General features: G+C 47.2%; 1 protein-coding gene across 1 annotated transcript; it reads right to left on the bottom strand.

The window, feature by feature from the left end:
- Positions 1-19,655: 19,655 nt before the first annotated feature.
- Positions 19,656-23,061, bottom strand: LOC136539988 (WUSCHEL-related homeobox 6-like). Its single transcript, XM_066531974.1, has 3 exons — positions 22,106-23,061; positions 20,761-20,936; positions 19,656-20,108 (listed from the first exon to the last, which is right to left on the bottom strand). Exons 1-3 carry the CDS (start codon positions 22,848-22,850, stop codon positions 20,091-20,093), a joined length of 939 nt encoding a protein of 312 aa, XP_066388071.1. The 5' UTR covers positions 22,851-23,061; the 3' UTR covers positions 19,656-20,090.
- Between the last annotated feature and the right edge of the window lie 2,690 nt (positions 23,062-25,751).

Raw genomic sequence — 25,751 nt, 5'->3', positions numbered from 1 at the left:
AGTGTTTGCATCTAGAGGCACTTGGTGTTCATGTTTCGCTGCGGGATTAGCTTGTTACTCTTGGTGGTTGCCACCACCTAGACGGCTTGGAGCAGCGAGGATCATCGAGCGGAGAGTGGTGATTGTCTCCAGCTCCGATCATGGTGATTATGAGGGGTTCTTGACCTTTCCCCGGTGGAGAGCCAAAAGGTACTCTAGTGGATTGCTTGTGGCTTGTGTGATCCTCATCTTGTGTTGATTGTGCGGCACCCTATTGAGGGTTTGGCGTGTGATGCCAATTAGCGCGTGAACCTCCAAGTGAGTGGATCGCCACAACGAGGAGTAGCTTGCTGGCAAGCAAGTGAACCTCGATAAAAAAATATTGTGTTCATCATTTGATTATGAGGTGATTGGTCTTCATTGGTATCCATTCTTGTGATTGATTGGCTCCTTCCTCGACACGACGGTATAAACAAATTGCTCACTCTCTTTACTTTACCGCAAACTAGTTGTCAAGCTCTTTAGTGTAGCTTGTTGTGAGAGCTTGTTAGTTTGGTTAGTGTGGCTCTTTAGTTAGCCTTTGAGAGCACATTAACTTAGTGTAGTGTCATAGCTATCGTGTGGATAGAAACTATATAAACTAGAATTGTGGTAGGTGGCTTGCATTTTTAGTGGGCTAGCTCAACACTTGCTTCGCCTCATAATTGTCTAACCGGATTATTAAGTGTTGTTGTAGAATTTTTAATAGGCTATTCACCCCCCTCTAGCCATTAGGACCTTTCAGTTAGCGATCATTCTTTTTCATAAGCTAAAATGTTGTATTTATTAGTTTTTATATTTTTTATCATCATAATGTTCCCTTAACTAATGAACTGACAATTCATTTTAAATTATATTAAAACTCTATGATAGCAAATTTTATAAGTTATTACTTTAGATAATTTTTGGAACATTATGGCATATAAATGATGGTAGTTAATCACTCTTTTTTGAACAATACTACTAAACTTATAATTCTTTAATAGAGAAAGTTCAGCATCTTCAGTGAAATGGTGGTGTAGGACTTATAATTCTTTAATAGAGAAAGTTCAACATCCCGCTCGTCGGAGACACGGGGTCAGAGTCGGAAGTAGTGTTTTGGGCCAGGCCTTCTGATCGGAGAGGCCGTCCGGAGGCGGCTGGAGTCGAAGCGAACGCTCCGGTCGGAGAGGTGGGCTGAAGTAGCCGACGAGCGGGCGTTGTTCCTCTTCGGCCAGACCTTCCGGTCGGTGACTGGGCCGCCCTTCTAGCCTGTCGTTTTAGACTCTTGGGCCGAACCTTGGCGTGGAAGCCGGTCCCCGAGGGACCCTGGGTTTTATGAACCCGATCAGATGTGTTAGAAAAAAATACTTTATATTTCCATAAGAATCAGAAACACCTGGTCATCATGTTACCCATCTATAACCATCATAGATAAAAGTACCATTAGATCTATTCAGTTTCCAAAAAGAAGTTACTATTTCTACTATTACGAAAAACAAAAATAATCCCTAAATGTACATCCAAACTATCAACCTTTTCTATTATAAAACATAATCCAAAGGAAAACCTAAATTTGCTTTTAAATTACTCGTCTATGCTATTTTCAAAGATAACATAAAGTAATTCCTTTAATTTGAATCTAAATTACCCATATGTGCCTTATAAAGCATAATTACCCACTTTTTCACCGTTATATTCATAGTAATCTTAAACGCTATGTGTCACTATGTATACCATGTATACATATATAAGTTAGCGATCATTCTTTTTCATAAGCTAAAATGTTGTATTTATTAGTTTTTATATTTTTTATCATCACAATGTTCCCTTAACTAATGAACTGACAATTCATTTTAAATTATATTAAAACTCTATGATAGCAAATTTTATAAGTTATTACTTTAGATAATTTCTGGAACATTATGGCATATAAATGATGGTAGTTAATCACTCTTATTTGAACAATACTACTAAACTTATAATTCTTTAAAAGAGAAAGTTCAACATCTCGAGTGCAATGGTGGTGTAGGATAAAATGACCATTTATATCGTTGTAGTAAACAAGGGTAGATTCTAGAACCAATATTCCATGTTTTTAGTAAGAGATAAAATGATCGACCACTAGACTTTGAACTTAACACATACATATTTTTTTAAAAAATATAATAATACGATACAAATGTTGAAAGCCAAAATATCTATTATTCATGATGCCACAAAAACAACCATAAGGGTTGATATAACTTCAACTAAGGTCAACTATATACATATTTAGAACCCACATGCATGGTTGCAATGGAAAGAGAAAATAAAAAACACATATAGAGTAGTTAGTAAAATCTATCACATATAGTTTATAGAATATCTAAACGGGCATTGTTGACTTTTTTCATTTTGTTCGACTATTCATCTTTGTTATAAATATTTGTGCAAATAGACAAACAAACATGCCAAGTTCATTTTTTTTGACATATCAAGTGTTGCCTTTTTCACTTTGCTTAACTAAATAATTAATTGGATATTGTTGGTCAAATTAGTTTTTTAATGATATCATAAACAAACAAGTCAAATTTAAAGTTGACTAAATAATTAAATGAATATTGTTGGTCAACGTTTGAGAAAAAGCTTACGATGTCATAAACAAACATGCCAAGTTTAAAGTTGTTTTTGCAAATAAAGTGTTGCCCTATTGAGTTTACTTAACTAAATAATTAAATGAATATTGTTGGTGTTTAGAAAAAAGATAATGTTGTCATATACTTCCAACTGATTATAAAAATGGATCATTTGGGACTGCTCCGCTCTATATTTTTTAGCCAAACAATTTCAGCTCTACGCACCCTGTTTGAGAAAAAAAAGATGAAATTATGAGAGCACCTAAAAAAGTGCTCTCGTGAGTATCGCCGCTGGATGCGCAAATTACGCGTTGGCCAGATCGCCAATCGCTGTTCCCCCCACGTTGATTCGGCAGGGTCGAAGAGCTTGCTACAGCTGGCGATCGAGCTTGTGCATGAACACTTCGGCCAAGAAGAACGCACTAGCCTTCAGTTCAACGCAGCAGAGTGAATGTATAGTCTTAAATAATTTGACTCGATGAGCAGTGGCAGCGCAGATTCCTTTGCCTCGAGCGACGCCAAACTCGGTTTGGCGAGAAGAAGGGGGAAGGAATTAACGCGCCGATGGCTCGAGGGGGACGTGCCAGAACACGACACCCGACCGACATCTTACCCGCGTTGTCACGGACAACTCGATCATCACCTGGCTACACTCGCCCAGATCAGAGACGTACTTCCAAATACTTTAGCCTGAAGCCCTGCACCCAACAAGGGTACATCCGATCGATCGATCGAGGTGCATATGCATGCAGGATCGCAGATAAACTGCTACAGGATCCAAGGCTCTATAGCCTCCAAACCGTGTGCTTATGCAGGGCGTCCCAGAAAACCGTGTAAGAATGGGTGCTTTTTGGGAGGAAAAAATGACGAGGGATCGACGCGCTTTTCTTCCGGATAGGCTACATGGGGCGGTGGAGGGGCAGGTGCCGCCTGCCGGCGTCGGAGCCGGCCGGCTTCAGCCGCGCTTGACACGTCCGTTCGGGTACAGCTAGCTCAGGAACCTCTGCACGAGCGAGAGCGGCCGCCCCCCTCATTGTTGATCATGCTTTATTTGCGGCAAGCAAATGTTCAGTTCAATGCATCCTTTGCTGTTATGGCGTTATATATATGTGCATGCTGCCTGGCCCCATCTGCCGCGTCCTCGTTTCCCTGACGGAGAGCGAGGACGTGAGTCGACGTCGCGATACGGAGCACTCCGTTTGTTGAACGGCGGCGGTCTCCACTGGTACCTAGAGGTTCCGCTAGATCACCTGTTCACGAGGGTCGATTGCCTCGGACAGGCCGCGCAGAAGCATTGCCGCGGCGGCGATGTTCTGACCGGCTCGAGCGAACTGCGGGGGATCGGTCCCCCTGTCCATGGTGTTGTGCCAGACCTGACGGATGCGCCCCCAGACGCCGCTCGCCGGTCTATGCGCGCGGGGCGCAGTGTGGTGCGCCGGGCGTGCCGGCGCAGTTGGTGGCTGATGCAGCCACTGTTGTCGTAGTGCCTCGCCGTGCTCCCATGTGAGCTCGGGGGTCTCCGTACGAGAGCGCGGTGAGGTGCGAGTCTGTGATGATTCTGCTTCCGTTGGCGGGTGTCCCAGAGCGTCCGCCATGGCGCACTCCCGGGACGGACGGTGGCTAGGCGCCATGTCGCCGATGCTAGAGCCGTCACTCTCGCCATTGTCATCCATGAGGTCGAGAAAACAGGTGGGAGCATAGCTCGCCATTCCCACGAATTCGGATGCGAGAGGGGGCGGCGCTGGCATCCTTCGAAGCCCCCGGTCGTATGTGTCCGTGGAAGACGCGAGGCCGTAGGGGTACCGGTCGTACGGCGGTTGCGTCGGGGACAACGGGGTTCCTCCGTGTAATTGGCGGAAGATAGAGAATAGTAAGTAAATAACACAGTGTACATTACTCACAGCGGGGTTTGAGCAGAGAGTTTGCTTGGAAAGAAGCGCAGATGCCGTGTCGTTGAAGCCATGCGTCCCAGAGTTGATGGAGGGCGCTCCTCCGACGGGTGCCGGGACGTGAGCCTCCTCGCAAATACCGTTTGATGCCTAGAGGCATGTGAGGAGTCTCGTTATGTTCACCCGGTATAGTAAATCCTGGCGCCCGTACCGCTATCGATGTCTAGAGGCACGTGGGGGCCTTACCGTATGGGAGTTTTAGCGGCCCCTACAATACTGTAGAGGGAGATATCGGCGCCTACAATACTATTTGTGTCAGTGTGGCTGCAGAGTACTGTTCCGTGCAGGGTATGGTCCCTGGTATAGTGGTTTTGACTTGTGAGCCTTGCCTTGCTTTTCTCCACACGTCTTCTGGTCCCCATCGAGCGGGCGTCTCCGGTCGGATGGCTCCAGTCGGCTCTGAGTGTGCCGGTCGGAGAAGAACGGTGAGCAGGGTTCCTGCGAACCCGGGTCGAAGACGCGGGGTCGGAGTCGGAAGTAGTGTTTTAGGCCAGGCCTTCTGATCGGAGAGGCTGTCCAGAGGCGGCTGGAGTCGAAGCGAACGCTCCGGTCGGAGAGGTGGGCCAAAGTAGCCGACGAGCGAGCGTTGTTCCTCTTAGGCCAGACCTTCCGTTCGGTGACTGGGCTACCCTTCTGGCCTGTCGTTTTAGACTCTTGGGCCAACCCTTGGCGTGGAAGCCGGTCCCCAAGGGACCCTGGGTTTTATGAACCTAACAGGAGCCCCCGAGCCCCCGGGTGATTCGGGTATAATCGTCCGGGGGATTTTTGTCTTGCCGGCGAGTGCGCGCGAGCGCACCCACGAGTGTAGCCCCGAGCCCCGGGCGATTCGGGTAGAACCGTCTGGGGGGTTTCCTGTGTTGTCAGTGGGGGAGTTTTTTCGGTTGAGATGGAGTTTTGTCGACCAAGGCGTCGTTGTGCAGCCGAGGCGGTTTTTTAGTCATTTTGAGAGATTGGGAGAGAGGGAGCTCGTGGATCCTAGCGTCGGTGCGCGCCGTGGATCGAGCGAGAGAGTCAGTCAAGGGTTTTGGATGAGACAGAGCTTCACTGATCCTAGCGTCGATGCGTGCCGTGGGATCGGGTGAGGCAGTTAGTTTTGGACGAGACATAGCTCATTGATCCTGACGTCGATGCGCGCCGTGGGATCAGGTGAGGCAGTTAGTTTTGGACGAGACAGGGCTCACTGATCCTGGTGTCGATGCACGCCGTGGGATCGGGTGAGGCAGTTAGTTTTGGATAAGACAGGGCTCACTGATCCTAGCGTCGATGCGCGCCGTGGGATCAGGTGAGGCAGTTAGTTTTGGACGAGATAGGGCTCACTGATCCTGGCGTCGATGCACGCCGTGGGATCGAGCGAGGGAGTCAGTCAAGGGATTTGGATGAGACAGAGCTCACTGATCCTGGCGTCGATGCGGGCCATGGGATCGAGCGAGGGAGTCAGTCTTGGATGAGACAGAGCTCACTGATCCTGGCATCGATGCGCATCGTGGGATCGAGTGAGGGAGTCAGTCTTGGATGAGACAGAGCTCACTGATCCTGGCGTCGATGCGCGCCGTGGGATCGGGTGAGTCAGAGTCGTGGGGCGAGATCGAGGTCACAGACCTGGGGTTTTAGAGCACAGTCGGAAGCGTAGCCGGATGGGGCAAGATCGGGGTCGCAAACCTAGGTTTTTGGAGCGCAGTTGGAAGCATAGCCGGATAGGGCGAGATCGGGGTCGCAAACCTAGGTTTTTTGGAGCGTAGTCGGAAGTGTAGCCGAATGGGGCAAGATCGGGGTCGCAAACCTAGGTTTTTTGGAGCACAGTCGGAAGCATAGCCAGATGGGGCGAGATTGGGGTCGCAAACCCAGGTTTTTTGGAGCATAGTCGGAAGGGGCAAGTTCGGGGTCGCAGTCCCAGGCTTTTTGTCTTGAGCCCCCGAGCCCTGTTGGGCCTTAGAAGGGGTCGGTGTGAGTTGTGTGTGTTACCCCATCCTCGGTTCCTCACAACCGGAGGGGCTGAGTTTTGTTGCTTGTCCCGATCGCTCGAGCTCAAGTGACGCGCTCGGTGAGTTCGCTAACGGGTGTGATCGAGTGGAATCCGGGTTCGTCATTCGCGATGGGGTCAGCATAGCCCTCTTGTGATATTCCACTACTCCTTTACCTGCAACCCGGTAGATGCCTAGGTCATTTCGAAGACCGACCTGGGTGGCCTAACGGCCTCCCCTCGATGGAGATTCTGTGGGTTTGGCGAGAGGTTCAGGATCGAACGAGAAGGTTGAGATGACCCGGTCTGCCAGACTGGGCGAGGGCCACACAGGGCTCATCTATGTTTTTCTCCCCTGGCTCTGTTGGTTGCTCATGTCGAATGAGGCAACCGCCGCTTCGTGACGCAACACGGAATGTTGTGATGCATTTCGCTGCACGTGCGATGCTTAGTTCCTGAGCCCCCAGGCAGTTTAGGGCCCGAACCGTCTGGGAGGTTCGGGCGTATGGAATGAATGCGCGTATGGATGTATGAAATGATTGTAAGGAAATAGAGGGGGTTGGTAGTGCTCACCTTGATGGCTTGAGTGACGGGATTCGGAGAGCTTCAGTCATAAATGTCCGACCAGGACCCACGCTCGTCGTTCGTGGGTGAGCCCCTATGTGAACAGTTTTTGTATTAATGAACACAAGCTCACCTTGATGGCTTGAGTGACGGGGTTCGGAGAGCTTCAGTCGGAAATGTCCGACCGGGACCCGCGCTCGTCGTTCGTGGGTGAGCCCCTATGTGAAATATTTTTGTATTAATGAACACATCAGTCCTATTCTCTATGACAGAATCACTATCCGTTCCTTGTTTTTATCCTGGCGTAGCTATTGTTTTTGTCCTTTCTTTTTCGCACCTGCCCGTTAGTTCCGTAGGCTACAACTTTTTTAAGAGCCTGGGCATGGCCCGCGGGGCTCGACTGCTCATAGCCGTAGGTCATGGCGGGGTGCGTTCGGTTAGGAGTGAGAACAAAGTTACGTAGGACAGTTAAAGGAAAGGAAATGTGCTTCTATTCGGGGATAAATTTGTTTACCACGTGACAATAAAAACAGAGGTAATATTCGGTATTATGAGGTAACATTCGGTATTATGCCCTTATGTAGCCCCCGAGCAACCTGGGCTGAAACTGTTCGGGCCAGGGTGCTTTTTAGGAGTAAGTGTTGACTAAAAAAGTGGTACTACCAAATTTTAGAGGGAAAAACGATGTAGTTGTTCGATGTTCTAAGTGTTGGTGAGAGCGTTGCTGTTGTCGTCCTCCAGTCGGTAGGTGCCGGTCGGATTACTTCAGTCACCATATAGGGTCCTTCCCATGGCGGAGAGAGTTTGTGTTTTTCCTTTGTCGATTGGGTCCTTCGGAGTACGAGGTCGCCGACTTTGAGGATTCTCCCCATGATCTTTCTTTCGTGGTACCTACGGAGAGTTTGCTGATAGCGAGCGGAGCGGATGACGGTCGTCTCGTGGGCTTCCTCGAGCAGGTCGACCGCGTCTTGCTGAGCCTCCATGGCTCAGTCGCAATCAAAAGCCTTCACTCTTGGGGCACCATGGTCGAGGTCGGAGGGCAGCACTGCCTTAGCTTCGTAAGCCAGGAAGAAAGGCGTGAACCCTGTGGATCGATTCGGGGTCATTCTTAGGCTCTAGAGGATTGCTGGGACCTCTACCACCCATCGTTCGGCGTATTTGTTGAGTCTATCGAAGATGCGTGACTTGAGTCCATGGAGGACCATGCCATTGGCGCGCTCGACCTGACCGTTGGTTCGTGGATGTCCGACCAAGGCCCAGTCGATCATAATGCCGTATCCATCACTGAAGTCTAGGAACTTCTTTCCAGTGAAGTTGGTTTCGTGGTCAGTGATGATACAGTTAGGAACGCCAAACCGATAGATAATGTCGAGGAAGAATTTAATTGCCTCTTCCGAGCGGATGTTTGTGATTGGCTTGGCCTCTATCCACTTGGTGAATTTGTCGACAGCTACGAGTAGGTGAGTGAAACCTCCTAGGCCCTTTTTGAGGGGTCCCACCATGTCGAGGCCCCAGACCACGAATGGCCAGGTGATGGGGTTGGTTTGGAGTTCCTGTGTCAGCAAATGTGTTTGCCGAGCGTAGAACTGGCATCCTTCACATCTACGGACGACCTCCTCTGCATCTCGTAGCGCGGTGGGCCAGAAAAATCCTTGATGAAAGGTTTTTCTGACCAGCGACCTTGGGGCCACGTGATGTCCACAAATTCTAGTGTGGACCTCGAGGAGGAGCTGCTTCCCCTAGTTTGGTGGGGATACACTTCATGAGTACCCCTAACGGACTCCGTTTGTAGAGTTCATCACCGAGCACGACGAAGGTCTTGGCGCATCGAGCGATCCATTGGGCTTCAGTATTTTTGGGTGGGAGAACCTCCTCGAGGAGGTAGGCGAGTAGCGGTACTCGCCAGTCGGTTTGATCGAGTGCCAATACGGCGACATTCGCGGGTGACGTCGTCATAGAGGTACTAGGATCGGAGCCCCCGAGCGCTGGCTTGGCGTCGGGGTCGGAGTACCCGAGCACTGGCTGGGTGTCAGGGTGTGTCTGGATCAGACTTTCTAGGATGTGGGCGAACGGCTCATGGGCGTCGTTGATGAAGACCCCACTTAGGGATGGATCCCGCCTGGCGGCCAATTTTGCAAGGTAATCGGCGGCATCGTTGTCCCTTCAAGGGACATGATGCAGTTCGATCCCCTAGAATTTGTCCTCGAGCTTGCGCACCTCTTGGTAGTACGCTGCCATGAGGGGGCTTTTGTAGGAAGACTCCTTGAAAGCTCTAGTTTGGTTTTGGTAAATTGACGAAACCCTAAGTGCTAACCTAGTTTATCAAGTGATCATGAGATAGGTAGCACATTCCAAGTGGTGAAGCAAATGAAGATCATGACATGATGATGGTGATGCCATGGTGATGATCAAGTGCTTGGACTTGAAAAGAAGAAGGAGAAAAACAAAAGGGTCAAGGCAACGGTATAAATAGTAGGAGCTATTTTGTTTTGGTGATCAAGACACTTAGAGAGTGTGATCACATTTAGGTTTGATAGCCATACTATTAAGAGGGGTGAAACTCGTATCGGAATGCGGTTATCAAAGTGCCACTAGATGCTCTAACTCATTGCATGTGCATTTAGGATCTAGTGGAGTGCTAACACCTTTGAAAATGTTTGTGAAAATATGCTAACACATGTGCACAAGGTGATACACTTGGCGGTTGGCACATTTGAGCAAGGGTTAGGAACTTCACCGATGGAGTGTCCGCCCGTAGAGTGTGGATAGTCCGACGGTGCCACCGGCACCCTAGATAGAAAAGACGGAGGTCACTGTAAGTGACTGAACGCTGGTCTCGATTGGACCGGCGCGTCCGGTCAGTGGCAGCAGAGGGTGTGCGTTTCGGTCTCATGACTGGACGCTGGGTCGCTCAGCGATCGGACACTGGAAGGCTATGTCTGGTCACACTGACATGGTCATGCACAGAGGAGTCGCCGAGTGACCGGACGCTGGGTGTGTCCGATCGAGCATGATCAGACGCGTTTGGTCGAAGAAATTCGTTTATGGAACCTTACCGGGAATGACCGGACGCTGGAGGCTCAGCGTCCGGTCACTTATGCCGCAGCGTCCGGTCGACTGTTGACCGTTGAGATCGGGCGAACAGTATTCAAAGAGAGGGGACATGTGTCGTGTATCACATGACCGGACGCTGAGGGCCAGTGTTCGGTCGATCCAACCGGAGCGTCCGGTCACCCCGAGTTGTGCCCAGTGAAGGGGTATAACGGCTCTATTTTATGGGGGCTTCTATTTAAGCCCCATAGCTGGCTCAAGCTCACTCTCTTGGCCATTTACATTGACATAGCAATCTTGTGAGCTTAGCCAAAGCCCTCCCACTCATCTCCATCATTGATTCATCATTTTTGTGAGATTGAGAGAGAATCCAAGTGCATTGCCTAAGTGATTGCATCTAGAGGCACTTGGTGTTCGTGTTTCGCTACAGGATTTGCTTGTTACTCTTGGTGGTTGCCACCACCTAGATGGCTTGGAGTAGCAAGGATCATCGAGCAAAGGTTAGTGATTGTCTCCGGCTCCGATCGTGGTGATTGTGAGGGGTTCTTGACCTTTCCCCGGCGGAGAGCCAAAAGGTACTCTAGTGGATTGCTCATGGTTTATGTGATCCTCATCTTATGTTGGTTGTGCGGCACCCTATTGAGGGTTTGGCGTGTGAAGCCAATTAGCGCGTGAACCTCCAAGTGAGTGAATCGCCACAACGAGGACTAGCTTGCCGGCAAGCTAGTGAACCTCGGTAAAAAATCATTGTGTTCATCATTGATTCTGAGGTGATTGGTCTTCATTTTATTCATCCTTGTGATTGATTGGTTCCTTCATCTACACGGCGGTATAACCTTCTTGATCACTCTCTTTACATTACCGCAAACTAGTTGTCAAGCTCTTTAGTGTAGCTAGTTGTGAGAGCTTGCTTGGTTGGTTGGTGTGGCTCTTTAGTTAGCCTTTGAGAGCACACTAACATAGGGTAGTGTCATAGCTATTGTGTGAATAGATACTATGTAAACTAGAATTGTGGTAGGTGGCTTGCATTTTAAGTAGGCTAGTGCAACACTTGCTTCGCCTCATAATTGTCCAACCATTTTGTTAAGTGTTGTTGTAGAAAATTTTATTAGGCTATTCACCCTCCCCTCTAGCCATTAGGACCTTTCACTCCTTCATGACCTGATCGGAGGGGCAGCGTGCAGCCGAGCGGGCGACTGCCGCCCAGCAAGGGCTCGAGGCGGCGAAGGCCCGTCAGGCGGAGACCGAGGCGGGGCTACGGACATCCCTGGTGAACATTGAGACGGATTTGTGAGAGTCCTTTGTGGCCCTTGAGCCGGAGCGGGCCGCTTTGGTGTCAGCGCAGAACGCCCTGGAGTCAGCACGAAAGGCCCTGGAGGCGGAGCGTAAGGCTCGGTCGGAGGCGGACCAAGAGGTGCTTGCGCTCTGAGGCCGAGTGATGGGGACGGAGGGCGTGAGTGCCTGGCTATGCGAGCAGGCGGCCCAACAGGCAGAGGATCTCTCCATCCTTGAGAACTTCCACGATGGTACGTGCCTTTTCTGTTCTTCATTATTGGTTTTTTCCTTTAGCCTGTTTCTGAGCTTGTCGCTCTTCTCTCAGAGCTAGGTGGAAAGGTGAAGACGCTAGAGCGGAACCTGGAGACGATCAAGGCGACCCTCAGCAAAAATGCAGAGGAACTGGCCAAGTCCTATGAAGAGCGACGTGCTCTCGAGGGGGATCTTGACCAGATCTGCAATGTTGCCTAGCTTATCGTCTTGGACGTCTTCGGGTTGGCGCCCAGCACTAGCGCGCCCATGGTCTAGCTGGCAGAGGTCCCGGATGCGGTTTGGGACCTTATCAGGAGTGGGCTATTCTATGGAGCGTCGAGGGTGCTGACTTCGGTGGCAACGCACCATCCAAACCTGGACTTCGCTGCCATCTGCAGTGGGTATGCCAAAGGCTTGAGCATGGAGGACATCCAATCGATCAGGGAGAGCTTCCTGCCGCACGTAAGGTCGGTGGCGGAGCCAGTCTCTGCCTAGTGGGTGATGGACGTCCATCGTGAAGACATGGCCAGAAGCATGCGTGGGGAGCATGCTGCCCAGTCTGTAGACGGCGCGGAGCCTAGGTCGGAGGTGAACGTCACCCCAGCCCCGACCGAGCCGAATGTCGTGCCGCTAGGGAGTGAGTAGCCCGCGCCATCGTCGGTCGCTCCGACAGCAGATACCGCTAGGCCAGTCCAATAGCTTGCAAAATATAAGTAATTTAGTGAAGGTAGAAGTTTAAGTTTGTGGGGGAGCCCTTGTGTAAACATTACTGTGTGCTTAATGACTACCGTCAGTTTTGTTTTCTATGATGGAATTGCTCCATTTGGGGGAGCCTGTTCCCTTTCGTTCCTTAGTTTTCCCTTAGCATAATTTTGTTTTTTATTCTTTCTTTCTCGTACCTACCCGTTTGTCCCGTAGGCTACGATCTTTGGAGCCCGGGGCATGGCCCGCGAGGCTCGTCTGCTCGTAACCGTATGGAAAGGCGGGGTGCAATTGGTTGGAATGTTTTTAAAGCAAAGCTATGTAAAGCAAAACTAAGGAACAAACTATCCCGTTGGTTGGGTAGGAAGGAATTTCACCATGTGTAAACAAAACAGGGAGGTAGTCATTAAGCATAATGATAGTATTGTACCCTAGTGGAGCCCCCGAGTGCCTCGGGACGAAAAGTGTTCGGGTCGAGGTTGAAAGCATCTAGGCCCCTAGTTGGGTTTCGGTGATTAATGACAATACAAGATTACTATGACTAACATGTGTTTTGCAGAGGCAATTAAGTTAGGTCATGGTAATGGAGATCAATTGGGCAATCAAGGTTGTCATGCCCCTACGATGGAAATCGTTTCGGTTTTTAAAGGATGGACGACAAGGTTAAGGATGACTAGTTCTAAGTGTCGATTGGAGTTGGAGTGACACTTAGAGTAGTTTAGGACTTTATTTTTCCTTTGGCCGTACTATTAAGGGGGGTATGGATGGGTAGCTTGACCTAGGTGAGTCTAGTGAGTTAGGTGTGGTGCATACTTATTAAAACTAGCACTAGGTAGCTCCTCAATATGCCTAAGATCCATTGGAGCAAACTTCATTCACATATGTTCGAGAGTTGGAAGTCAATGGAGGGTCAAATGCTGACCGGACGCTGGCTCCGGTGCGACTGAACGCTGGCCGTAGGGTCTAGTCAGTTCATTTAATCAAGAGACTGCGTTCGGTGCGACCGGACGCTAGAGAGGTCAAGTGACCGGACGTTGAGAGGCAGCGTCCGGTCGACTCTATTAAGGTTCCAGAGAAGGGAATCTGTGACTAGATGCGTCCGGTCAGTGCTGACCGGACCCTGGGAGTTTAGCGTCCGGTCGAGTACAGTAAGGTTCCAGTGAGGGTTTAATGCGATCGAACGCGTCCGGTCAGTAGTGATTGGACCCTGCCAGTGTCCGGTCAACACATTATCACTGGAATGCGGGTTGAACTGACCGGAGTGTCCGGTCAACATGACCGGAGCGTCCGGTCACCCCACAGAAGCTCATAATAGTTTGTTTTTCAGGCTGCCTTATAAATAGAAGCTCCACTCGTGTGTGGAGTTACTTTTGCTCATTCCAACAGCTGAGAAACACGTTTGTGAGTGCCAAAAAGAGCAAAGTTCTAGTGAGGTGATTGAGATTTAAGAATCCAAGAGAGTAGCCTCATTAGTGAATTAAGAGTAGCAAAGTGTGCATCCACCGTTCTCATTAGGCTTCGCGTGGTCAAGTGAGAGTTTGTGCTTGTTACTCTTGGTGATCGCCATCATCTAGATGGCTTGGTGGTGATTGGGAGCTTGGTGATCACCTGGCGGAGCTTGTGGGTGACCCAACTCAAGTTGTGAGCGGCTTTGGGTGATTCGCCGTGACGGAGTGTCAAAGAATCAACCCATAGAGAGCACTTGATCCTTGCGTGGATCAAGGGGGAGCTACACCCTTGCACAGGTGCTCCAACGAGGACTAGTGGGGAGTGACGACTCTCCGATACCTTGGCAAAACATCGCCGCGTTCCTCTCTCTCTATTTACTTTGAGCAATTCAATACTTATCTTTACATTCATAGAATTGCCATGCTAGAGTAAGTTTGGAACATAGGTTGCAAGTCCATTGTGCGTTAGATTAATAGAAACATTTTTCTAGGCACAAGGGGTTAATTGGGCTAACCGTAGGATTTGATTATTGCAAGAAAATTTAGAATTAGCCCAATTCACCCCCCCTCTTGGGCATCTTGATCCTTTCAAAGGTGCTTTTACAGGAGCATATACTAAGTAAACAATGGTAAGATTGAAGCTTTAGGAAAAAATGACATAGCTGTTCCAGTCGTTTGGAGAGATGGGCGTTGTTGTCGTCCTTCGGTCGGTACGCGTCCGGTCAGATCACTTCATCCTTCAGTCGTCCGGATCCTGGCCCTTTACGCCCCCTTTCTTGGTTGCTGCTTCCTTGCCTTTTTCTTCCTTCGGCCTGCCGGTCTGTCGTAGAAGGTGCTTGAGGAGCTGGCAGTCCTTGTAGAGGTGTTTTACGGGGTAGTCATGGTCGGCCTCTCCATGAGCTCGTGGAAGTGGCCGAAAGGGCCCTGCTGGAGCTACATGCCCGCATGATCAGCCGTGGTGACCAACGCGGAGTTGGCCGGTCGGCGGTGATTCTTTCTGTTCTTTTTCCCCTCTACGTGGAGGGGACTTTGTCCTGATACTGGCGCTTGGCCTTGCCCTTGCCCCGGCCTCCGTCGGAGCGCGGCGGGAGCGGTGTTTGTTGGGGGTTTTGGACAAAGGTCCGTGGTCCTGGGCCATCAGGGTTGGGACTCCGGTCGCTGCTGCATGTGTCTCGGTTCGGTCCAAGTCGTGTGAATACAGGCGGTTGGTGCGGAGCGGTCGCTGAGTCAAGACGAGGTGCTAGTGCGGCCTCCTGTGCTGCACTCAGCGATTGTAGCGGCGATCGAGTGGAGCCACCCATCTGCCGCGTCCTCGTTCCCCTGGCGGAGAGCGAGGACGCAAGTCGGTGTCGCGATATGGAGCACTCCGCTTGTTGAACGGCGGCAATCTCCACTAGTGCCTGGAGGTTCTGGTGGATCGCCTGTTCACGAGGGTCGTTTGGCTCGGACAGGCAGCGCAAAAGCATTGTCGCGGCGGCGATGTTCTGACCGGCTTGAGTGAACTGCGGGGGATCGGTCCCCCTATCCATGGTGTTGTGCCGAACCTGACGAGTGCGCCCCCGGGCGCCGCTCGCCGGTCTATGCGCGCGGGGCGTAGTGTGGTGCGCCGAGCGTGCCGGCGTAGTTGGTGGCTGGTGCAGCCACTGTTGTCATAGTGCCTCGCCGTGCTCCCATGTGAGCTCGGGTGTCTCCGTATGAGATCGCGGTGAGGTGCGAGTCTGTGAGGATTCTGCTTCCGCCAGCGGGTGTCCTAGAGCGTCTACCATGGCGCACTCCCAAGACAGACGGTGGCTAGGCACCATATCACCGATGCTGGAGCCGTCACGCTCACCATCATCATCCATGAGGTCGAGGAAACAGGTGGGAGCATAGCTTGCCATTCCCACGAATTCAGATGCGAGAGGGGGCGGCGCTGGCATCCTTTGAAGCCCACGGGCGTATGTGTCCATGCAAGAGGCGAGGCCGTAGGGATACCGGTCGTACGACGGTTGCGTCGAGGACAACGGGGTTCCTCCGGGTAATCGGTGGAAGATAGAGAATAGTAAGTAAATAACAGCGTATACATTACTCACAGCAGGGTTTGAGCAGAGAGTTTGCTCGGAAAGAAGCGCAGATGCCGTGTCGTCGAAGCCATGTGTCCAGGAGCTGATGGAGGGCGCTCCTCTGACGGGTGCCGAGACGTGAGCCTCCTCGCCATTACTATTTGATGCCTAGAGGCATGTGAGGAGTCTCGCTATGTTCATCCGGTACAGTAAATCCTGGCGCCCATACCGCTATCGATGTCTAGAGGCACGTGGGGGGCCTTACCGTATGGGAGTTTTAGCGGCCCCTACAATACTATAGAGGGAGATGTCGGCGCCTACAATACTGTTTGTGTCACGGTGGCTGCAGAGTACTGTTCCGTACAGGGTATGGTCCCTGGTACAGTGGTTTTGACTTGTGAGCCTTGCCTTGCTTTTCTCCACACATCTTCTGGTTCCCACCGAGCGGGCGTCCCCGGTCAAATGGCTCCAGTCGGCTCTGAGTGTGCCGGTCGGAGAAGAGCGGTGAGCAGGGTTCCTGTGAACCCGGGTCAGAGACGCAGGGTCGGAGTCGGAAGTAGTGTTTTGGGCCAGGCCTTCTGATCGGAGAGGCCATCCGGAGGCGGCTGGAGTCGAAGCAAACGCTGTTCCTCTTCAGCCAGACCTTCCGGTCGGTGACTGGGCTAGACTCTTGGGCCGAGCCTTGGCGTTGATGCCGGTCCCCGAGGGACCCCGGGTTTTATGAACCCGACAAGATGTGTTAGAAAAAAATACTTTATATTTCCATAAGAATCAGAAACACCTGGTCATCATGTTACCCATCTATAACCATCATAGATAAAAGTACCATTAGATCTATTCAGTTTCCAAAAAGAAGTTACCATTTCTACTATTACGAAAAACAAAAATAATCCCTAAATGTACATCCAAACTATCAACCTTTTCTATTATAAAACATAATCCAAAGGAATACCTAAATTTGCTTTTAAATTACTCGTCTATGCTATTTTCAAAGATAACATAAAGTAATTCCTTTAATTTGAATCTAAATTACCCATATGTGCCTTATAAAGCATAATTACCCACTTTTTCACCGTTATATTCATAGTAATCTTAAACGCTATGTGTCACTATGTATACCATGTATACATATATAAGTTAGCGATCATTCTTTTTCATAAGCTAAAATGTTGTATTTATTAGTTTTTATATTTTTTATCATCACAATGTTCCCTTAACTAATGAACTGACAATTCATTTTAAATTATATTAAAACTCTATGATAGCAAATTTTATAAGTTATTACTTTAGATAATTTCTGGAACATTATGGCATATAAATGATGGTAGTTAATCACTCTTATTTGAACAATACTACTAAACTTATAATTCTTTAATAGAGAAAGTTCAACATCTTGAGTGAAATGGTGGTGTAGGCCTTATAATTCTTTGATAGAGAAAGTTCAACATCTCGAGTGCAATGGTGGTGTAAACAAGGGTAGATTCTAGAACCAATATTCCATGTTTTTAGTAAAAGATAAAATGATCGACCACTAGACTTTGAACTTAACACATACATATTTTTTTTAAAATATAATAATACGATACAAATGTTGAAAGCCAAAATATCTATTATTCATGATGCCACAAAAACAACCATAAGGGTTGATATAACTTCAACTAAGGTCAACTATATACATATTTAGAACCCACATGCATGGTTGCAATGGAAAGAGAAAATAAAAAACACATATAGAGTAGTTAGTAAAATCTATCACATATAGTTTATAGAATATCTAAACGGGCATTGTTGACTTTTTTCATTTTGTTCGACTATTCATCTTTGTTATAAATATTTGTGCAAATAGACAAACAAACATGCCAAGTTCAATTTTTTTGACATATCAAGTGTTGCCTTTTTCACTTTGCTTAACTAAATAATTAATTGGATATTGTTGGTCAAATTAGTTTTTTAATGATATCATAAACAAACAAGTCAAATTTAAAGTTGACTAAATAATTAAATGAATATTGTTGGTCAACGTTTGAGAAAAAGCTTACGATGTCATAAACAAACATGCCAAGTTTAAAGTTGTTTTTGCAAATAAAGTGTTGCCCTATTGAGTTTACTTAACTAAATAATTAAATGAATATTGTTGGTGTTTAGAAAAAAGATAATGTTGTCATATACTTCCAACTGATTATAAAAATGGATCATTTGGGACTGCTCCGCTCTATATTTTTTAGCCAAACAATTTCAGCTCTACGCACCCTGTTTGAGAAAAAAAAGATGAAATTATGAGAGCACCTAAAAAAGTGCTCTCGTGAGTATCGCCGCTGGATGCGCAAATTACGCGTTGGCCAGATCGCCAATCGCTGTTCCCCCCACGTTGATTCGGCAGGGTCGAAGAGCTTGCTACAGCTGGCGATCGAGCTTGTGCATGAACACTTCGGCCAAGAAGAACGCACTAGCCTTCAGTTCAACGCAGCAGAGTGAATGTATAGTCTTAAATAATTTGACTCGATGAGCAGTGGCAGCGCAGATTCCTTTGCCTCGAGCGACGCCAAACTCGGTTTGGCGAGAAGAAGGGGGAAGGAATTAACGCGCCGATGGCTCGAGGGGGACGTGCCAGAACACGACACCCGACCGACATCTTACCCGCGTTGTCACGGACAACTCGATCATCACCTGGCTACACTCGCCCAGATCAGAGACGTACTTCCAAATACTTTAGCCTGAAGCCCTGCACCCAACAAGGGTACATCCGATCGATCGATCGAGGTGCATATGCATGCAGGATCGCAGATAAACTGCTACAGGATCCAAGGCTCTATAGCCTCCAAACCGTGTGCTTATGCAGGGCGTCCCAGAAAACCGTGTAAGAATGGGTGCTTTTTGGGAGGAAAAAATGACGAGGGATCGACGCGCTTTTCTCCCGGATAGGCTACATGGGGCGGTGGAGGGGCAGGTGCCGCCTGCCGGCGTCGGAGCCGGCCGGCTTCAGCCGCGCTTGACACGTCCGTTCGGGTACAGCTAGCTCAGGAACCTCTGCACGAGCGAGGGCGGCCGCCCCCATCATTGTTCATCATGCTTTATTTGCGGCAAGCAAATGTTCAGTTCAATGCATCCTTTGCTGTTATGGCGTTATATATATGTGCATGCTGCATGCACGTCTGATGTCTGATATGGTGTAATATATGGGTTGTTTTGTTTCACTACGTGCTGCGAAAATTTCCTAAACCTCATGCGACGAATCGGCCGTGCGTAGGTACGGTACGAGATATATATTTGTCTGCTGCATGCATGTGGGCTCATGTGCAATAGGCATGTGCTTGGTGCTACACTTCGACACCGTACCAACAACAAGAGCCGAGCGATTTTACAAGAACGCGAGACACACTAGTTTGGTGCGTTTGAGCCGATTGATAGTAGTACTTATATATAAATAAATAGAGTTTGCAGGGGAAACAGTACGTGGTGGCGTAGCTTCATGTGGAAAGTGGAAACACCTGCTTGAATACTGGGATAAAATACTCAGTGCAAACCACATCTTCGGTTTTATCGAGAAAAAACCTTTGCAAAATCATACTTAGGGTTTTGAAAAAAAAAATTAAAACTATGCACACCAATAGTGCATCTTTAGATGTGCATTAGCACAAAATTTGAGATTCAAACTTGTTTTGTAAAAATTCATATAAAAATAACAAATTTCATTGGATTGAGGTCGTAGCAATAAGATCATATATTTTAGACCTCCATTATTTGGCCTTACCTAAGGACAGACATTCCAACTTCCAAGCACGGTCCACCAGCCGACATATATATAGACATACAGCTTTAACAGTTATAAATTTAATCATTATTACAAAGGTGCAACTATCTAGCTAAATGAATATGTGTAGCTCGACTGTCAAGGAGATTCATGCATGCATTCACATGCATATCTTGTAAAGAAAATGGTGCGTGAGAGAGAATACCAAATTCATAATCCAATCGGAAAACTGAACCGCCCACACGCTTTCTTATGTTTTAAGGACATATGTAGGTACTTTCTTGAGGTGCAATATACATATATTTTTTTGGTGCTAGCTAACTTTTCTTCTCGAAGGACTATATGGACAGATATATCATTTGCTTGCAGATGTCCCATCTTGATTGATCATGAACTGCATCCCATCTCTGAACCGATGAATATCGAGTAGATCGAGACCGGCCGGCAGACTGCGCTACAATCCAGCTACGTGCGGGCAGTTTTAAGTTGGCCTTGCTACCTGTGTGGATAACAGCAAAACAATTGTTGTTACTTGTAAGGTATACACACACACACACACGAGCGATGCTATACCTCATTCATTTCAAATTGTAAGCCATTCTGACTTTTTGTAGATATATGGTTTTACTATGCACATAGATATACAATGTCTCTAAATATATATTAAAAGCTATGTATCTAGAAAAGCTAAAATGTATTATAATTTGGAATGAGAGAGTATGAAGCAAAAGCTATGTATCTATAAAAAGACAGAACTACTTATATATAATTTGGAATGAATGAAGTATATTGCAAGGAGAAAGAAAATAAACAATGATTGCCAGTAATGGTAAATGCATTATTTCAACTGATCTCATATATATACTCATATATGCATGCACATGAATGTTGTATGCGTATATATATACAACGTAACGTACGCCAATGTGCATCTAATTAGAGTGCTTGAGTGGATTAACTACCGGTGACTAGATATTCCATTCGTTCCAAATTGTAGGTTGTTTTGACTTTTCTAAATAATATAATGTGTCTAGACATAATTTATATATCTAGGTACGTAGCAAAAGCTATGTATTTAGAAATACGTGCACTTACAATTTTTAGAATTTAGAACGGAGGGAGTAGATGAGAGAGGCGATATGGGAGATTACCAAGAAATAGCTTTCACCCATCTGCAAGCTCTGCGTTAGAATTCCATAGTCGTTGACTGGGAGGAGGGCCCCGGTGGAATGGACGAGCATCACGTCCTGGCCGAACATGGCTCGCAAGTCTATTGGACCCCTGGGAACCTCCATTGTGACTCCGTTGATGAACACCGTGATCGTCGCTGGAATTAGAAGGCAATCACAGCCAATCAATCCACACAGGTAGCCAGTTAGTTCAGAATCCACTCCAAAAGAAATCAAATAGCGGCATCTTAGAATTATATCTAGCTGCCAACTGACGACAGAATTAACAAATGGATGCGGAGTTCTGATTGAATTTGAGATGATTATGAATGCCATTTAGTCGTTGCTATATATACTAGTATATATAATATACTCCTCAGGTCGGTCTTCATTCTCACGTTTTGGGTTTAGGTTTTTTCTCGACAGAGAGGGGCAAACTAATTCAAGGTTAGCATGCATGAAAATATTTATATGATCAGTAGTAGTTGCATGCATGCTTGGATTACAGCACCATTAGCTTTGTTGTACGGCACAGAGTTCCTTTGCTTTAACCTGCTAGCTAGCTAGAGGCAATACCTAACTTTTTTTTTGTTAATTGAGGATGCTAAATGTAAGACAGAAGTATACATGCAGGAAATGGTGAAGTGCCAACCCAATTACTATTTCAAAGGCATAATTGAACTTCTGGTTTAACATACTAGGCATCAAATACATGGTTGAATTAATGGTACTCAAAAGTTTCAGATCCATGCATGGTCGCATGGAGCGAGGGTTAAGTAGACCAAAAGGCAAAAACAAGTAGTGGTCGATGCATGCATGCATGCATATTATGTTCAGTACATGAGTGTTAATATTCAGGTTTAGTTTTAGTCCTAACTGTTCAATTTTGCCTCCCAATCACACAATGTTTAATTAAATTTCTACAAACAGTCGCGTATACGTATGGATATACATGGTTGCGGTAGCGAGAGAGGACAACATATATAAGTATCATGTGGTATGATCTTATGCACCGGTACATGGGAGGTAACCGAACAATACTGAAGAACTAAAGAACAAGAACCGATGCAATTAATTAATACCAAGGAAGACCAAAATAAAGCATGCGAGTCCAAAAGAACCAAGCTAGATCTCCTCGAATTCTGCATCAATTCCCTGATACTTCATCAATGAAAATAAACGCACAAAATTGTAGCGGTGAAAACCAACGTTTTTCATCAAAATTGAGTTGAGAAATACATGCAAGAAATAGACGAAGCAACCGATCCAGAATTCGAAGACAAAACCCACAAAATTAAGCTAGATCAGTGTTCGGTAGTATACTCACCTGCAGGCGATTGGCATGAGTAATACTGCTGCTGGTGTGCCGTAGTGGTGCTCGGCGCCACCGAGGCCGAGGCGACGGGGCCGCTCGCCGCGAACCCCATCTGCCGGGAGATGGCGAAGAGATCGTCGCTGCCGCCACTGCTGCTGTCCACGTCCCCCATCAGCCCTGTCGCCAGCGGCGACGAAGCGCCACACGACGCCTGGAAGTACCCACCGCCGGTGCCGGGCACCCCGGCCCCGAGCGCGAACAGCCCAAGAGAGTCCCCAGTGCTTCCCGACGACGACGAGGAGCTCGCCTGCTGCTCATACTGGCAGGCGGTCCCGCCCATGGACAAGGGATATTGTAGAACACCAGAAGGAAGGCTGCCGACGGTGGCGCTAGCCGCGGGAGAGCTGTTGGCCGCGGAGGAGGCCGCTGCCGCCGCCGCGGCGGTGGCGGCGGCCTGCATCTGGCGCTGGCGGCGGCGCGAGCGGGAGCGTCGGTTCTGGAACCAGTAGAAGACGTTGGCGTCCCCGACGGCGCCGAAGCGCTCGAGCAGCTTGCGGATGCGGACGGTTTCATCCTTGGGCGGGTTGACCATGCCGCTGTTGAAGATGGACTCGAGGATCAGTATCTGCTCCGGCTTCGGCGTCCACCGCGACCGCACCGGCTCCCCGGTGCCCCGGCCTCCGCTACCACCGTTTCCGCGCTCCTCAGGGCTGCCGCCCGACGACTGCCTGTCCGGACTGTTGCTGCTCCCCTCCATCGATCGATCGAACTGCTGGTTACTGGTTAGGTGAAGAAGAACGTTGGTTCAGATTGGAATCTTTGGTTCTTGGAAGGTTGTGTGTGAGCGCGACACACGATCGAGTAGCACACACACTACGTGGGACGTGGGAGGGCAGTAGGTTTGTGCTTCGACTTCGATCGAGAGAGAAGTGAAGTGGCTAACCTTGAGGAAGAGCTAGAGGCACCCAGTTTAGAAGACAACCACACTTGCACACTCATGTCTTTGTTGTGGGGTTGTACTTATAGGAGGGGCGGGGGGCTAGATGAGGAAGAGTAACTCCGATCCATTATAGAGCCATAGCTATCTTACTCTACTGGAGAGTGGTACAAATTTTTTTTATTGCAAGGTTGTTGTCATTGTAAAAGGAAAAAAAGTTCCATGTTGGTTAGGACAACCGGAGAAGCAAGCGCTTTGCTAGTGTTGCTTAGGTGCTAACCAGCTTATTAATTAATTTTCTCTACTAGCTAGTCTGATGATTGACGCCCAGTAATTAAACTCTGTACATATTATTTACTAAGAAAAGTAATACTACTTGGGGGAACATTTGACATTCCCATGTTCTTATCTCCGGAGAGATCACTGGAGGACACTTTGGGAGGTGAATAATTATGTACTATGAACATTCCATGTGAAGCTTTCTTGATGTTTGATTGCTATGGAAATTCCTTGCTACTTTTGCAGGGGTACAAAACTGGTGGAGAACCCACTGCTGGCGTGTCTTCAGATATATATATTCACCAGAATGTCATCTCATATACCATCGATTTAGCTTGATGGAATTAGTGCTTATTATTGTGCTCTTCTTGGCTAGGAGTACTTGTGAGGTGATAGGCCTTAGTTTAGGAGAAAAACCAGGAGAGAGAGTAGGTAGCATGATGACTAAGATGCCCACTGATTACTATTGGTTGGTTTTATAGGATAGTGCAGTGTTTCTAGTGATAGCAACATTGTCAGGATGGCGTAATGGCCCAAGAAAGAAAAAAGAATCTTTACCTGCAGGTGCTTCGTATCTAACCCTCATCTGTGTAGCTACACTTATATTTAACAACCCCTCATATATATAAGCTTGCACCTTATTATATATATTAGATGCAAAATTTGTTTACAAGCATGGTTATTGCCTTGATTCATCTGTGTTAGCTAGCTGATGAGATTCTCTCCTCAGCCGTTACTGGGTATAACTAACGTTCTTCCTAGCATGACAAAAGTTGATTGTTTGCAAGCTGCAACAGATAACCAACGACATCTTCCGTCTTAAAAATTTTATTTCGCACAAATTTGCACGCTGCACTTTTTTTTTGTTTTTTTGTTTTGTTTTGCAGCTAACGTCCATGATCAATGGCATGACAGATTAGGTTCCTCCAATCAAATGGTGAGTTGCATCTATCAACATCACATAAAGAGCTCAGCTCGTGGCCATCAAATCACGCGGCCAATACGTAAACAAATAAGAACAGACATCCGTGATTTCAATTCTCGTTCAACGATGGAAAGAGAGGCACCTCAGTTCCCACTATCGTCACACCAAATTGTCTTATCCTAATTTGAGGGTAAACCAACTATATTTACAACTAGCATACTAGTATTAACAGCGCCACTTGTTTTTTCTATTAAGGAAACACTTTATCGAACTCAGGATAATTACATCAAGTTAAGATACAAGTATACAACCACTTTTAGATCAACTTCCAACCTCTGCATATAAAAGCATAAAGCCTATAAATTAAAGTTCTTTTTTCTAAAGGTACATACACACTAGTGGGTAATTTGATACATATTAGGGGAAAATTTAGCTTTTTTTCATAACGATAGAAGTGGGTAATTTAGATACAAACATAGGGTGTGGATTTTTTCATACAGTTCGCGTGCCCTTAAACCCGGCTTGATCCGTTTCTTTTTTCATCCGGAACAGTGTTTTCCTCTCACAGATTCCTCCGGCATTCCTCCAAACCATCCAAATTCCTCCAGAATTCCTCCAAGCGAACAGAGATATATTTTTTCGTGATGGCAGGTGTGGATTTTTTTAAATAGAGTATATTGAATAGATATTTTGATATAGATATGATGCTTATAGTCCATTGAATAGGGTTTACATTAACTTTTGTGAGAATCTCTAGGATTTATCTTTTTCATTATGCATCTTATGAAGATTATATTATCATGGGAGCTTAAAAAAATCTATAATAGTAAGATAAGATGTCTGTTATTTAATTGTCGACAATCAACAACAGAAATATGCTTCGATTTATTTTACATCAACCACAACACGGACCACCAGTTAACTCTCTTGTCCTTGTCACCGGCCGGAAGGCAGAAGTTAGTTGCAGGGTTACTTCAAAATAGAGTACCCAACTTTCAGGTATTCGTCTACGAAAATCAGTATATAATGGTATAGTTTAAGCATGCCAAAATGAACTGCTTAATTTAATTTGAATCCAACACAAAGAAAATCTAGCGACGCGCGTGTACCTATTTCACCATGCATGTTAAATAAAGTGGGGACTCCCCCTCGCATTCTTTAGGGTAGATGCTCCTATCAGCCACCCAAAGAGAGTCCAAATCACAACTGGTGTTAGACGGCAGGAGTCAGGAGGGGACAGGTGGGTCCCACGATTTGGCTTTGCCTTGACCTTATTTAGTGATAGTGATGGGTCCCTGCAAACAGTATCCCTCCTGTGTTTCCCTACAGCATGTTTGTTTTAAAATTGGATTTGCGAGAAGCTTGTAGATCGACCATAAGATGGATTGTGGAAAGCTGAGGGTCCAAAAACTTATAGCCTATTTATCTCACTTTACATGTGGGTATAAGAGTTAAATATTGTGTCACAGTCAAGTAAAACTTTGATTTGATTAAACTATTAGATTATGGAATCTAGG

Source organism: Miscanthus floridulus, chromosome 2, assembly GCF_019320115.1.
Source record: "Miscanthus floridulus cultivar M001 chromosome 2, ASM1932011v1, whole genome shotgun sequence".
Lineage (NCBI taxonomy): Eukaryota > Viridiplantae > Streptophyta > Magnoliopsida > Poales > Poaceae > Miscanthus > Miscanthus floridulus.
The sequence above is the reverse complement of the archived record's forward strand: the minus strand, read 5'-3'. Positions and strand labels throughout refer to the sequence as shown.

What these genes read in the sequence shown, in the direction of transcription:
- LOC136539988 (XM_066531974.1), bottom strand. Translation starts at nt 22,850, where the DNA reads ATGGAGGGGAGCAGCAACAGTCCGGACAGGCAGTCGTCGGGCGGCAGC. An exon ending in CTCATGCCAATCGCCTGCAG is followed by an intron (nt 20,937 to 22,105) that starts GTGAGTATACTA and finishes TTCTAATTCCAG; the next exon opens with CGACGATCACGGTGTTCATC.